Genomic DNA, 13,336 nt, shown 5'->3' with positions numbered 1-13,336 from the left:
TTGCCAAGGAGTGGTGGCCCTGGCTAAGGCGAAGCTGTGACATCTCTTGACAGATGGTACACTGTTGCTGAAGATAAAGTGAGTTCTTAAAAGTGGGAAGCCAGGCACACAAGCGTCTAGTTTGCATTTCCACTGGCCGAGATTTCAGTATGTGGATGACTGCTACCCAGGTTACCCTTCGGAATGGTATGCTGTTAGAAAAATTCTTTCCAGAAAAGAATATGGGAGTACGTGGAAATTTTTCTTAAGGATATAACTGACGTTTCTAATCTGGTATGTTTACCATGGCAGATGATTTGTCTGTTAAAAAAACTAGTTGTTCCCATGTGTCAGCAGTAATGTTTGTCTTTTTTTTTTCTCTCTTTTTAAAGATTTTATTTATTTGACAGAGACAGCGAGAGAGAGAACATAAGCAGGGGGAGTGGGAGTGGGAGAAGCAGGCTTCCTGACGAGCAGGGAGCCCGATGCGGGGCTCAATCCCAGGACCCTGGGATCATGACCTGAGCCGAAGGCAGCTGCTTAACGACTGAGCCACCCAGGTGCCCCTGTCGTTTGGTTTTAATTTGCAGGTATTTTTAAATGAGTTTGAGAACTTTAGCCTTAACTTAGTGCATTTCTAAAACCCAACGAGAGATACCTTTAACAGTTAATCATTTTCTTCATTAATAAGAGAAAAAAGTTTGGATTGTTACTGAAATCTTTTGATAACGGCTGTTTCTGTTGGGTATTATTCAGTGCTGCTTACTTGCCAACACAATTTTTATTCAGATGATTCCTACTACATATTTTATGGAGGTGGATATATATATATTCCCTTATAATGAAATATCAGATAAAAACTCTAATTGAGATTAAATGCACAAAATGCTTTTATTACTCTAGGCAAATAAACGTTAAATTGCAGTTCCAATTAGACAACTTCAGCTCATTTATGCGTACAGTAAGTAGTTCACTGGTTTAATACACAATGACCAACTGAAGGATGATCTATCATGAATCTGGTACTCCTGAACAAAAAACCGACTGTTTCCTTAGTAGAATACAGGCAGTAATAACAAAAAAGAAAATTTATTGGTATTTTACACTAACACTTTGAGATTTAGAATTCAATCATGTTGTATTTGGAAATGGTAACAGAAAATAGCATTTTTAACTGATAGTGTATTTCTTCTTTAAATCTCAGTGATTCCTATATGGGGTACTTGCGAGCCAGAAAATTGGAATTTTGTGCATGCTCAGGTATCCAAATAGATAGGAACCCCACCCCTCCCCAAGTTTTCCCTCCTTACAGGTACACACAATATATTGTCACAATTTTTTTCAAGTGGAATATTCATGAGGATAGGTAACCAGTCAGTAGTGGCAAGGTTAGCTCTCAGCTTCTGTGTGCAACAAGGCTAGGCCCCTTTAATCCATGCAAAAAGCTTTCATGCATTTAGTTTAGTGCATATAATGTGGCTATAGAATTCGGAAATTTTTTAACATTTGCTTTTTTACTAGGCAAGTTAATTCACCCAGCATATGCTGAACAGCGACAGCATTTTTCACAGAGTCCATGATTTACTTCCATGTTAATTCCTCAAAAACAAGCATTCTATTGAAAGTCCCAGTGCTAATTAGACAGCAGACATTTGCCTTTGTGGGTATTTTACAAGTTTACTTACAAAACTGAGCATGTGTATATTTAGTTTTAAAGCTCAAATATTGAAACTTACAGAAGCTGTGCCTACAAGCAGTCAAAAGTATAAAGCAGGTTTTAATAAAATGTAGTCAAAAATGAACACTTCAATTGCAGATACATTTTATTCAAGGCCTAAGCTTCCATAGCAGTGTAATCCTCCCTTTCATAAATTAGGCATAATGTCTCAAGTTAAAGATAGATAGGGCGTTGGTCCTTTCACCATCTCTCCATGTGAATGGACAATGTTAATAGAATCCTAATAGATAACCTTGGGTAAATGACAATACAGGGCATTCTTGGGGCCAAGCAACAGTATTTTTAAAAGGTAATGAAACCAAATGCCTTGGAATTTTAGTTTTGTTGAATGACCAGTGAAACAACTCTTGCTGACCTTAATGTGGAAATAGAAAAAAACGTGAAGTTGTTTTGCTTATTCTCCCATAACTTCTGAGTGAACATAGCCTACTCTTTCTGATGCAATCCACATTGCATCTGCAGATTTTATGCATTTGAAAAACTAGATCTGTACAGCCTTCTTTAAGTTACTAAATGCCTGTAGTCTGCCCTCCCCTCATAAACGCCCTGTGGCATGCGCATGAGGTGTACAGAGCAATGCAAGAATAGGTGACTCCAGTCCAAGATAAGAAAATAGAATGCATTTCCTTGGTTGTGATTTTTCGGATGTGCTCGTAACTCATGTGCACAGTGGTAGCGACAGCAGATAGCTCAGAATCCGGGAATACTAGAGGTTGAGCAGCAGGCTGCTAAGTGACTCAAAAGACTGGCTAGTGACACCATTCTGTACCACTAGAGACCGCAGTTGGAACCGTGCACGTCCCGTGGCTCATGCCCTGCCTTATGATCGGTAGTCCTTTTTGCTGTAGGGCTTGTTTCGCAATATGTTATCAATCTCATTTACCACGTGTGATGTCATCTTTGGGAGAACCTGAGGAGCAGAAGTACAGAGGATAGGGTTAGTACTTGCCAGTCATTTGTTGTGCTTCATACTAAGCAGAGTCGTCTAGACTTGTATACATTTATAAGCCACAACTAGGTGTAAGTTCCCCACCGGACTGTAAGCTCCTTGAGGTCAGGGACCTTGTTTTTTTCACCACTGCATCTCCTGTGGTAAGAGTGCTTGGCTCATAGTTGGTGCTTTTAAGTATTGCTGACCTGAATAAAGGCATAATGTCTAAATGAAGGCTCATAGGAATATAATGAGTCATTTCAGATTTTCTAATGGCCATGTAAAAGTGAAAGGGAATGTGAAATTGTTTTTACTCCATTTTATCTAAAACATTTCAACAAGTCAGCATAGAAAATTAAAATGCTGTTTTTTTTTAAGTACTAAGTCTTTCAAATCCAGTACATTTAACAACTTACAGCACATCTCCATTCCGACAAGCTGGTTTCATGCACTAAAAGGCCATTTGTGGCTAGAGGCTAGGGTTGTGGGTAGCACAGGTCTAGAGACTAAGGAGAGATTCTCTGCCACTTGTGGCCAGGGGTTAATAGGCATCCCTCATAGATGGAATGGCTTGGAAAAGTGAGCAGTCTGAAATGGAAGCAAGTGTAGAGGGTGGTGGTGATGGTAGGAATAGGGGGAAGGGGAAGTTGGGGTAATCAGCGTGGAAGGCCTTGAATGCCACTCTTTGGAGTTGGGACTTAATTCTTGGCAGCGGGGAACCTCTCAGGACTTCTGAGCTGGAAGTGACCCTGTCAGACACCTGGAGGTAGCTTGGAGGAGTAGAGAGGGAACACAGATGTTAGACATTTCTTGCTGCTGGAGCCAGAGACGAGAAAGCGGTAGTTAGTGGCAGTGGAGTAGAAAAGGAGAGTGGATCGGAGAGACACTTTGGAGGCCAATGAGGATTTCGAGACTGAATGACTGGAAGGATAGAGATGTTCACTGTTGAGAGTGGGAACCACAAGAGTAGTTTGGAGCACAAGAGGTTTAAAGTAGGCTCAAAATTAAGGTGCCTGTGGGATATCGGTGTGGGCAAGGCTTGTGGGCAGCTGAGTGGAGCTGTGGATTGGTGCCAGCAGGAAGACTGGAGTTGAGGGTTCGTGAGTCACTTGCCACACACAGGCCTGCCCATTGAAGCCCTGGGAGAGGATGAGATCACCCAAGGCTAGAATTTATCATGAGAAGGGGACCAAGGGCACAAATTAATTACACCATAAGACAAGGGACAAAGACAGTCTTCTTCACAGGAATAGACTGACCCTGTGTGGAGACTGTGGCAAAAGACAATTATGCCGGCCAGTTTTGAGGTTTCGGTCTCACCCTTCCTCTGCTGCAATTATGTTGGCCGGGGTGACCTTGTCTCCACTCAAGTGCTATTCTCAAAAGCCGTGGTAGGGTTTGGCAGAATAGTAGAGCTACTCCGCCTGAGAAACTAGTTCTGGCTAGCGTTCTCCTATCCAGAGCTAAAGGAGGAGAGTTTAACTTCCCACCAGCTTAGTAGTCTCAGAATTGAAACTAATATGTTCTTTAAAATAAGACTGCAACAAAGAGACCCAAATCTAGAAAGTAGATTTGTGGGAAGTTTTGTCTAAAATATGGTGGGTTAGCCATGTGAGGAGAAAAAAATTCTTCATTCAAAGTAAATTTCAGATAGAGATTTAAACATTAAAAAAAGAAACCATAAAACTACTTGAATAAAACATGAAAAATGTATATATAGTGTTGTAAGACTTAAATTTTTTAAGCCATACATACAGAATTTTATATGAAGTCGCCCAATTTTTTAATGTTGGCAACTGTTGTAAAACATTTTCATCCACTGCAGATTACACAAACATCCCACAGGCTACCAGTTTGGCAACCTTGCTGTTCTGACTGGAATAATTGGTGGATTGAGGATACCAGGGAAGGGGTGGTGAGGGGAGATGAGCCCTGGATGTGAGAAGGGCCTGACTGCTGAAAAGCCTGGATTTCTCTGAGCAGGAGATGGGGAGCCTCAGGAAGGGGAGAGAATTGCTTCTCCCCACTTTAGGTTTTTTAGGATGGGGACCTGTGCAGATGATGGCAGGCTGCCTGCAGCTGTGGTTTCTCCTCTCTAGTCTCCAATTTATGCATGTCTTAGGCACGTTCCATCCCTTGGAGCACCCGACTCTCTCTGCTCCCATTAGAAATTTCCTTTCTTTAACAACTGTTGGCACTGCAACCAATCCCACCACTGCTGGGTACCCTCCCCCCGCCCCCAGCTGCCCAGTCACAACCTGCCTAAGGTGGAATATTCGGTGCTGGGCTGGCCGGAGGTAGGAGTGGAAAAGGGGAGGGGATGATAAAGCCTCTAAGGTAGCAGTCTCCCACCTTGGGGAATGGTCCCTTTTCTTTTAACCGTGGAGCATGTCTCCCCTGATCCTGTTGTCAGCCTGAGCCTTGCTAGGGAGGAAGTGCTTTGGGAAGATGATAGACTCAGAGTTTTCCTCTGAAATAGGTCTTTTGCTACCTGGACTACTCCCCCAGCCCTGGAGTTACTTTTTTTTTTTTTTTTTTGAATAACCATTCTCAGGCAATATTAACTCCCCCTGGGATGGCAGTGGTCACTCTATTAGCATGATAGGAATCTCAGTTTCTCCCTCTTTGGGCTAAGCCACCAGCACGTCATGGTGTCTGTTTCCAAAGCCTATGGACTCCATTCACTTCCCCTCCATGGCCACCATCCTAGCTAATCCCAGCCAACATCTGTCACCTGGACAACTGCCTTTGCCTTTCTTCATTCCACTTCCTACACAGCAGCCAGCACAATCTTTAAAAAACTCCGATAACAGCGTGTCCCTCTTAAAATGCTCCCAAGGAGCATGTACAACAAAACTTGTTGAGCATCCTGTGAAATCTGCTGCCTGCCTCCACTTCAGTGCACATACTGTCCCTTTTGCTCACTACATGTTGGCCACATTAGCCTTAGGCTGGCAGTGTCTGGAAAAAGCCAAGTTCCTTCCCACCTCCAGGCCTTTGCACTGTTCTCCACTGTGTCTGGAATCCTCATGCTTGGGTGTTTTCACATTTCTCCTCTTCCAGGCTGGCTTTAGAATAAGCATATCCCAGAGGGGCCTTGTGCAAAAACATCATCTGAAGTAGGTCCACCCACTTCTCAATTGGTCTCTATCATAGAACCCTCATTAGTTACTTAATAGTCCTCACATTCTGAAATTATTTCCTGTTCATTTGCCTCTTCCACTGGAATGTAAACTCTTTGGCTAATATCGTTCTTGTTCCTATGGTTTTTCCAGCGCCTGGTACATAGTAGGCTCTCAAGATATGAATGAACTAAGGGACAGATTTCTGAATTCACTCTCAGCCAGCCCGTGAGGACAGAGACCTGTTTTTTTTTTCTTAGTACTCGCTCTGCCTAGCGTGATGCCAAATGTATTATACATAAGAACTACGAATGGAATTGAAATCATTGGATTTTCAATTGTATACAGACCGTACCTTTATCTCCTCCATTGTCATTCCTCTTTGTCTTTTCCCAGAGCATAAGTAAAAATAAGGTAGGGGTGGTTTTCATAAGAGGGAGCATTCCCCATGCAGGGATGGAAGCCCACAGAATCCAGGAGGAGTTGGGGGCCCAGGAGGGGTTCTTTGTGGCAGGGGCAGAGGTGATTACCCTGTTGCACAGCCCTAAGAAAGGGATAGTTGGAGGGAGGTCGGCACCATTTATCTCCCAGCATATCGTGGGCTATTTGCGAAAAGGGTTTTAAACGTTTTAAGGTGAATCATGTTTGTTCCCACGTCCATGTGTTTCCTTTGGGGAGGGTTCACAGGGCTTGCTTCAGGGACAGCTGGGCAGGGGAGACCGTTCTGTTCCCCAGGGAGCAATAGGAAAATACACAACCACACCTGTTTTGGCAGGTGGTGGCTGTGCAAGAGTAGTAAGCAGACTCCTCAGGACCCTCGGGCTTGAGAGTGGGACAGGCTCAGGACTGAGGTGTGGCCTTTGGGGGTAGGGGGATGGTCACAGTAGCCACCAGCCCCCACCCTCTCCACAGATGAAACTCCCAGGAACATCTCTCTCCCACTTCCCCTCTCACTGCCCTTACAGGCTCCCCGGAGTATAGCTGCAGGCTCCTACCAGTTCTACTCTGTGCAGGGGAAGAAGTGGGGTGGTTAGGCCTGAACTGGCTGCTAGGGAAGATGTGATCCTAGAAATCCAAAATAGAATTTTGAACCTACTTCCTCTTTCAAATGTGGGAAACATTCAACAAGTACTTGATTGCTGACTAAGGGATATATAGTATGCTAGGAACTGGAAAAGCAGTGGAGATGCAAGAAAGACACAGGTCTCTGACCTCAGGTAGCTTCCTCTCCAGCAGGGGAGACAGGAAATTCTCCTACACGATCATAAATGCTGTGATGGGGAGGAACACAGGATACTGTGGGAGCAGAAGGGGGCGATTGGTACAATGTAGGTTGGGCAAATATTTGGGGAAAGAACTAATGAATAAATGATGTACATACATTGTCCTATGGCTATTACATTTCAAGCTGGTTTTTATGGGTAAGGCCTGGGAGCCCAGTTGCCCAGTGTCACATTGCTTGGGTCTTGGAATGTACTGTCCCACAGTCCATCCTGAAGAATGAGCTTTGAGAGTATCGTCTCTTCATAAGAGGACACCCCTGGGTCCACGTACAGGAAAGGTTCTGCCTTCGCCCCCTGCGCTCACGTTCTCTCCACCCCCATCTAGGAAAGCCTGTGGGAAGCTGTGACACAATGAAGGGTAGAGGTGGAGAGAGATGGGACACTGGCTGGGGACATCTTCAGAGGACCATGATATCCCCTGGAGTTTGGTGGGAAGGGTTGTAGCACTTGCCTGAATGGCACCGAGGTTTTCAATGAGTTGTTCAGGAGTGGAGGATCCCAGGAGCACAGAACTCACACCCTCATTTCTCAGGCACCATGCTGGGAAGAAAGCACACACGGTCAGGATGTCAAAACACTTCTTGTTGATTAGCTTCCAAATACCACCTGTAATTCCCATTGTTGCAACCAAAACTTTTGGGGGGAGGATAAAAAGCGTTCCCTAGGATTTAAGACCTCAGCAGCAGTCCCCATCCTGGAGGGAGTTTAGTAGAATCTGTGCATTTGAGTTGATGGCTTAGGGCTCATATGCTTTCTGCATGAAGACTTGACCCAATGGCTGGGGTATCCAATTGAGCTATCCACCCAGGAACACATTCTTGCTCCTGAAAACACCTGACCCTGCTCCCTGGCGGACGTCTGCATTCCTGTTTCCATCTTGGCCCACAGTCTCCTGTCTTTCCCTCTTATTCATGCTCTTTTTCCTCATCTGTTACATACAGTCCTGTAGACCCTGAGTGTCTCGTTCTTCGATTCCATCGACTTGTCAAACTAGGGATTTCCCTTTCTTCCTAGTCTGAGAGTCAGCCTGTGTTGATTATCTGGTTACTCTTTCACCAGCCTTCAACCCCTCACTCCTCTCTCCTCTGCCTCTCTCGAAACCTCCACCCTTAAACCCTCTATCCAGCATCATCCCCTCACTCTGGCAGATGACCTGGATTCCTGCTGTATGTAGCAAATTCAGTCCATCAGGTGGGACATTACTCAGTAAGCCACAAACACATCCACACCTTCCCGTTTCAGAAGATGATGTGTCTGGTTTCTGTTCAAGGGCAAAGTCTGCCCTGGATCCAATTCCTGTTGACTTTTCTTGGACTTGATTCATCCATTGTTTTTCACTTTCTCTCCTGAATTTTAAATTTCTTACTACCTCCTTTAACAAATTTGTCCCACTCTAAAATTAGCCTCCTCTGACCCTTCATACTTTAGCTACTGCCTTGCCCTTCTTACACTTCGTAAGGCTAGTTTAGACAGGGATCCCTGAGATGACTCCTTTGCCTTCTAGTCCCCTTCTTACTGTGTTAGAAGCCAAGTTCCTTAGGAACCTCCTTGTGGTTACAGATGTCTGCAGCTAGAGGTGTCTAGATGCCCAGATGCAGTGTCTGCTGGACACCCTGCTAGGTGTCCCATGGGCACTGCACATGGCTTGCTACTTACTACTAAGCCTGTCTTTCTTGTGTTCCCAGTCTCATTTTGGGGCCATCACCAAGGAACTTGACCTTCTAATCCCCAAACCAGTTCCCCTTAGGAACTGCCCTTTTTTTGAGCCCGCATTCCCTTTTAGTTGCCACATCTAGTTGATTATTCCTCCTAAATATTTCTGTAATCCAGGAGCTCTCGCATGGTAGCATGCATCAGAATCATCGGGAGGGCTCATGAAATGACAGGGTGCCACCCCCTGAGTTTCTGACTGAGAAGGGCTGGAGTGGGGCCTGGGGATCTGACAAGTTTCCAGGTGCTGCTGATGCTGCTGGTCCTGGGACCATGCTTTTTCTGAAAACAACTTTGTTGAGGTAGAATTTCCCCATATAAAGTTTACTCCGTAATTTTTCAGAAGTTTATCAAATGTGCAACCATCACTATTTACAGGTAATCCCATTTCTATGATCCCAGTTCCAGGAAACCACTAATCTGCTTTGTATCCCTATAAATTTTATTACTTCTGGACATTTAATTTAAATGGAATCCTGTAACCTGGATCCTTTGTGTCTGACTTCTTCACTCAGCATGATGTTTGTAAGGTTCACCCATGGTAATAGCATTTATTGGTAAATATTTCTTCTCTTGCTGAACAGCATTCCATCATGTGGATGTGGGACCGCACGTGGAGAATCTGCTCTGGTTCCACTGCCCACTGTCCTCATTCAAGACCACACTGTTTCTCCTGCACACCTGTTTTCCCGCCTCGTGACTGGATTGTCCCCTCCCTTTCCCCCATAATCTGTCACACATCGAGCAGCGCTTTTTCCAGATACAAATCTGATCATGTCGTGCCTGGTTAAAAGTTCTTCAGTGTGTACCTGACATAGTCATTGTCTTAATAAGATGAAGCTCTCATTTCTCATCTTGGCAAACTTACTAGAAAGCTCTCCTCTCCAGCTTTGTGTCTTCTCACTCCCTGCCTTGAACTTTGGGCTTCAGCAGCACGAACTGTTGGTAAATCCTTTCCATCCCCAAACATGCTGTTTTTCTCCTCAAACCCTTGGCTCAAGTGTGCCCTTGGCCTGGAATGTCCCTCTGCCTCACTAATCCCTACTCATCATTTGAGACTCCTGATGGGTGCTGCCTTCTCCCAAAGCCCTTCCTTGAATCCCAGGCTGGGTTGGGAGCCCCTATACTTTATTTAACTTCCATAATCCTTTGTGTCCTCAATTACTTTATTACAACACTGTATTAAATTACCTAATTTATTTTCTTGACTTGCCAACCAGGCTGTGAGATATGTGTTGTTTGCACTTAGATGTTCAGCACCCAGCCCAGTACCTGCACGTAGTAGGTGCTTATTACGTGTTTGTTGAATAAACAGGTGTGAGTGATTGATGGGTGACCCCAATTTGCTCAGGCTCTGCAACAGATGCTCTTAAGCTGCTACCATGCTCTGGCCTTTCGAGGCAATCATTAAAGCTTTCCACATGGGCAAAATAATACTCTATAAAGGCAAAATGCCAAGTGAGCCAGGACTTTTTTTTTTTTTTTCCTGGCTGCATTGTTTCCTGCTTTGCACTTAGAGAACTCTTTTGGCTCTGGTGTTAAGTATTGAGGTCAAAGCAGGGCACTGGGAAAATTATTGCCCATAAACTACCTGATGTCAGCAACAGCCAGTTTTCCCCATGGGTTGTGGGGCATAGGAGAACCCACTGGGCAAAACTGGCCAGGGTGACAGATAACACATGCAGATGATTCAGCTTCTAAGCAAGTGCCACCAACAGCCCTATCCAGAAAGCCTGTGAGCACAGTGTGAGTGCTGGCTTCTGTGCAGGTGTGTGACGTGGAGCCAGCCCACACTTGGGTTCAAGTGGTTTGTTTCCTGCCAGAGGGCCCCCCGCCCCTTACACCCTTCTAGCAGATCAAAGGTAACATGCCTGAAAATAATTTCCCTCTCGGTTTGAGAGTTCTGCGCTTAAAAGCAAAACTACTTGTTTATAAAGAAAGAACAAAAATGACAGGCAAGCAAGACAGCTGGGGGCACAGAGGGAGGAAAGGGAGAATCAAAGCAAGTTTTAAACTTGGGCTGTAATGAGTCTTTCATTTATATCTAACATCCAGTGAGTTTAAATTTGCTCAAGATTTCCTTTTGAGAAGGACACTGTTCTCTTCAGAGCTAAATTCAGAACTGTCATGTTACCACCTAAAACCGTGTTTACAACCCTATTTCAAGAAGATGTTTTTTCTGCCTGTCACTTTGACCACACGCCATGGCTAGGAATGGATGGAGTTGTAGGTCCGAGGTATCTTATTCTTTGCAAAAACATTATCATCGTCCTCACCATGTACTGAGTACCTGCCCTTTGCTTTATATATATAATTTCTCTTTTCGCAACAAATATATAAGATCTGTTGTTATATGCATTTTATAGATGAGAAAATTGATAGGTTAAATAACTTGCTCATGGTCAAATGGCCAATACTGTTTTACTATGCTTGTTAAAGCTATAGGGATGCTAATAATCACATTATTCTTTGACTTTTTTTTTTTTTTTGGAAGGACTAAAACAAGTCCTACGTATATGTACCTGGGTAAATGATATTCCCTACCTTTTCCCCAACTACTTCCCATTTCTGTCTCCAGCTGTCCCCATTCTCTGCCTTCCAACCACAGAAGGATCTCACATCCAGCAATTTATTCGTTGCGTTGTTTTATTTTCATAGAACTTAACTTGAGCTTTTGATCTCCTTATTTCACTGTATCAGATTAGTCCCAATCCCTGCTGTTTCATAATACTTGGGAACTTTTCCTAGAATCTACACCCATTGTATTCTTTTCTCATGGCTCTGATACTTAGACGAGACCATGAGGAAAAAGCGCTACTATGAAGCAAGGGAGCTGAAAGTGTATGGGCTTTTCTGTTCGGTATCTAGCCTCTAAGCCGCCTGTGGCTACTGGAGATGTGAACTGAGATGTGCTGTAGGTATAAAATACATTCAGGATTTTGAAGACTTAGTTTGAAAAAAAGAATGTAAAATATCTCAACTTTTTATAGTCATTATGTGTGTTCTAAGGGATAGAGGAAGGAAATAAATGTTTTAACATGTAAATTTATACCTACAGCACATCTGAAGTTTGAAAACTTCATTTTAGATAATGTTAACCAGGAGCGTATGCTTCAGAGATCAGTCTGCCCTTACACTAGATGCTTTATCCTGATAGGGATATGAAAACCATTTTCCGTGATCTAGCAGAGCCTCCCCTCCCCGGTAGCTTTCTTACCAACAGCCAGCTGAGGCAGTGTGCATCCCAGACGCTCAGCAATCGGGGAAAGGTCTTTTAGCTTGTTTTGCTGCTTTCGGCCTTCTTCACTTACAATTCTCTCCTTCAGCCACTGGTAGCACTAGGGAGAAGAAGAGCATTTAAATGTTAATGTCTGGTGAGGGTCTGAGACAAAGACTGTTAAATCAATAAAATAGGAGAGCCTTCATGGTGAATTTCTAAACCTTCTTCCCTAAATTTTATGTTTCGTGGTGACTGGATGCCTGTGCTTTTAGGCAAAGAAATGTTCCTCGTGGTCTCACTCCTTGTTTATTGGTTCAAGACAGATTGATTTTGACTAAGAGTCACCATTCAAATCCATCAACATTCATGAAAGTTATTAAAATCCTGACATATAATCAATTATATATCGTCTCTAAGTGGAGGAAATGATGTTTCTTATTGCAATAGCCCAATTTTAGAATGCAGCAAAAAACAAACCAAAAAAACCCTGACATTTCACCAAGGTCTGTTATGTTTCCTTTTTGTCAAGAAAGCTGGGTGCCAAGCTTTCTGCTCAAAGAAAGCCATTATCTTAACATTCTTTTATAACTATCTTTCTTCCTCTTGCCTTCGAGTTACTGCCAGTCTGGTTTTTTTTTTTTTTTTTTTAAGATTTTATTTATCTGAGAGAGAGCAAGTATGAGTGGGGTGAGGGGCAAGGGGAGAAGCAGACTCCCCATTGAGTAGGGAGCCCAATGTGGGGCTCGATCCGGGATCATGACCCGAGCTGAAGGCAGCCATTTAACTGACTGAGCCACCCCGCTGCCCCACCAGTCTCCTGTTCTTACAGTAGGGCTTGCTTGCTTTTTAAAAATATTTTATTTATTTATTTGACACAGAGAGGGAGGAGAGAGAGCACGCACAACCAGGGGGAGGGGCAGGCAGAGGGAGAAGCAGACTCCCCGCTGAGCAGGGAGCCTGACCTGGGGCTTGATCGCAGGACCCTGGGATCATGACCTGAGCTGAAGGCAGATGCTTAACTGACTGAGCCACCCAGGTGCCCTGGAGCAGGGCCACCTTGTGAGCTCTCTCAGCTCCTTCCTAGAAACAGACAAGATATAATAGGTTCCCAAGTACATTTTTAGAGTTTTAAAGTGTATAAAGACTATCCCAAATGTGTATTATCTTTTGTATAGCGATTGAAACTTTAAAAGGTAAGGAAACTGAGAATGGGAAACTCTTCTGTAAAACCTCTGAGAAGAGACTGACTCTGATCTGTAGCCTGTAAAGTGAGCCAATTTCCTAAATAGACAAATCTTTTAGAACTTCTCAATGCCTTGCTTTCCAGAAGGTTCTGTTCTCATTAAGAAATGA

At 43.8% G+C, this 13,336-nt stretch overlaps 1 protein-coding gene across 6 annotated transcripts in view; it reads right to left on the bottom strand.

Moving 5' to 3' along the window:
• Nucleotides 1–845: 845 nt before the first annotated feature.
• Nucleotides 846–13,336, bottom strand: part of KCNAB1 (potassium voltage-gated channel subfamily A regulatory beta subunit 1) — a 385,175-nt gene continuing 372,684 nt past the window's right edge. For all 6 annotated transcript variants that reach the window (XM_087870304.1, XM_087870305.1, XM_045812023.2 and 3 more), the window contains 3 exons: nucleotides 11,981–12,101; nucleotides 7,505–7,593; nucleotides 846–2,627 (listed from right to left, as the gene is read on the bottom strand). In XM_087870304.1, coding sequence (XP_087726430.1) covers nucleotides 2,538–2,627; nucleotides 7,505–7,593; nucleotides 11,981–12,101 — 300 coding nt within the window. In that variant the 3' untranslated portion in view covers nucleotides 846–2,537. The remainder of the gene's footprint in view (nucleotides 2,628–7,504; nucleotides 7,594–11,980; nucleotides 12,102–13,336) is intronic.

This window comes from Ursus americanus, chromosome 20 (assembly GCF_024610735.1).
Source record: "Ursus americanus isolate L20-20 chromosome 20, mUrsAme1.1.p, whole genome shotgun sequence".
Classification (NCBI taxonomy): domain Eukaryota; kingdom Metazoa; phylum Chordata; class Mammalia; order Carnivora; family Ursidae; genus Ursus; species Ursus americanus.
The sequence above is the reverse complement of the archived record's forward strand: the minus strand, read 5'-3'. Positions and strand labels throughout refer to the sequence as shown.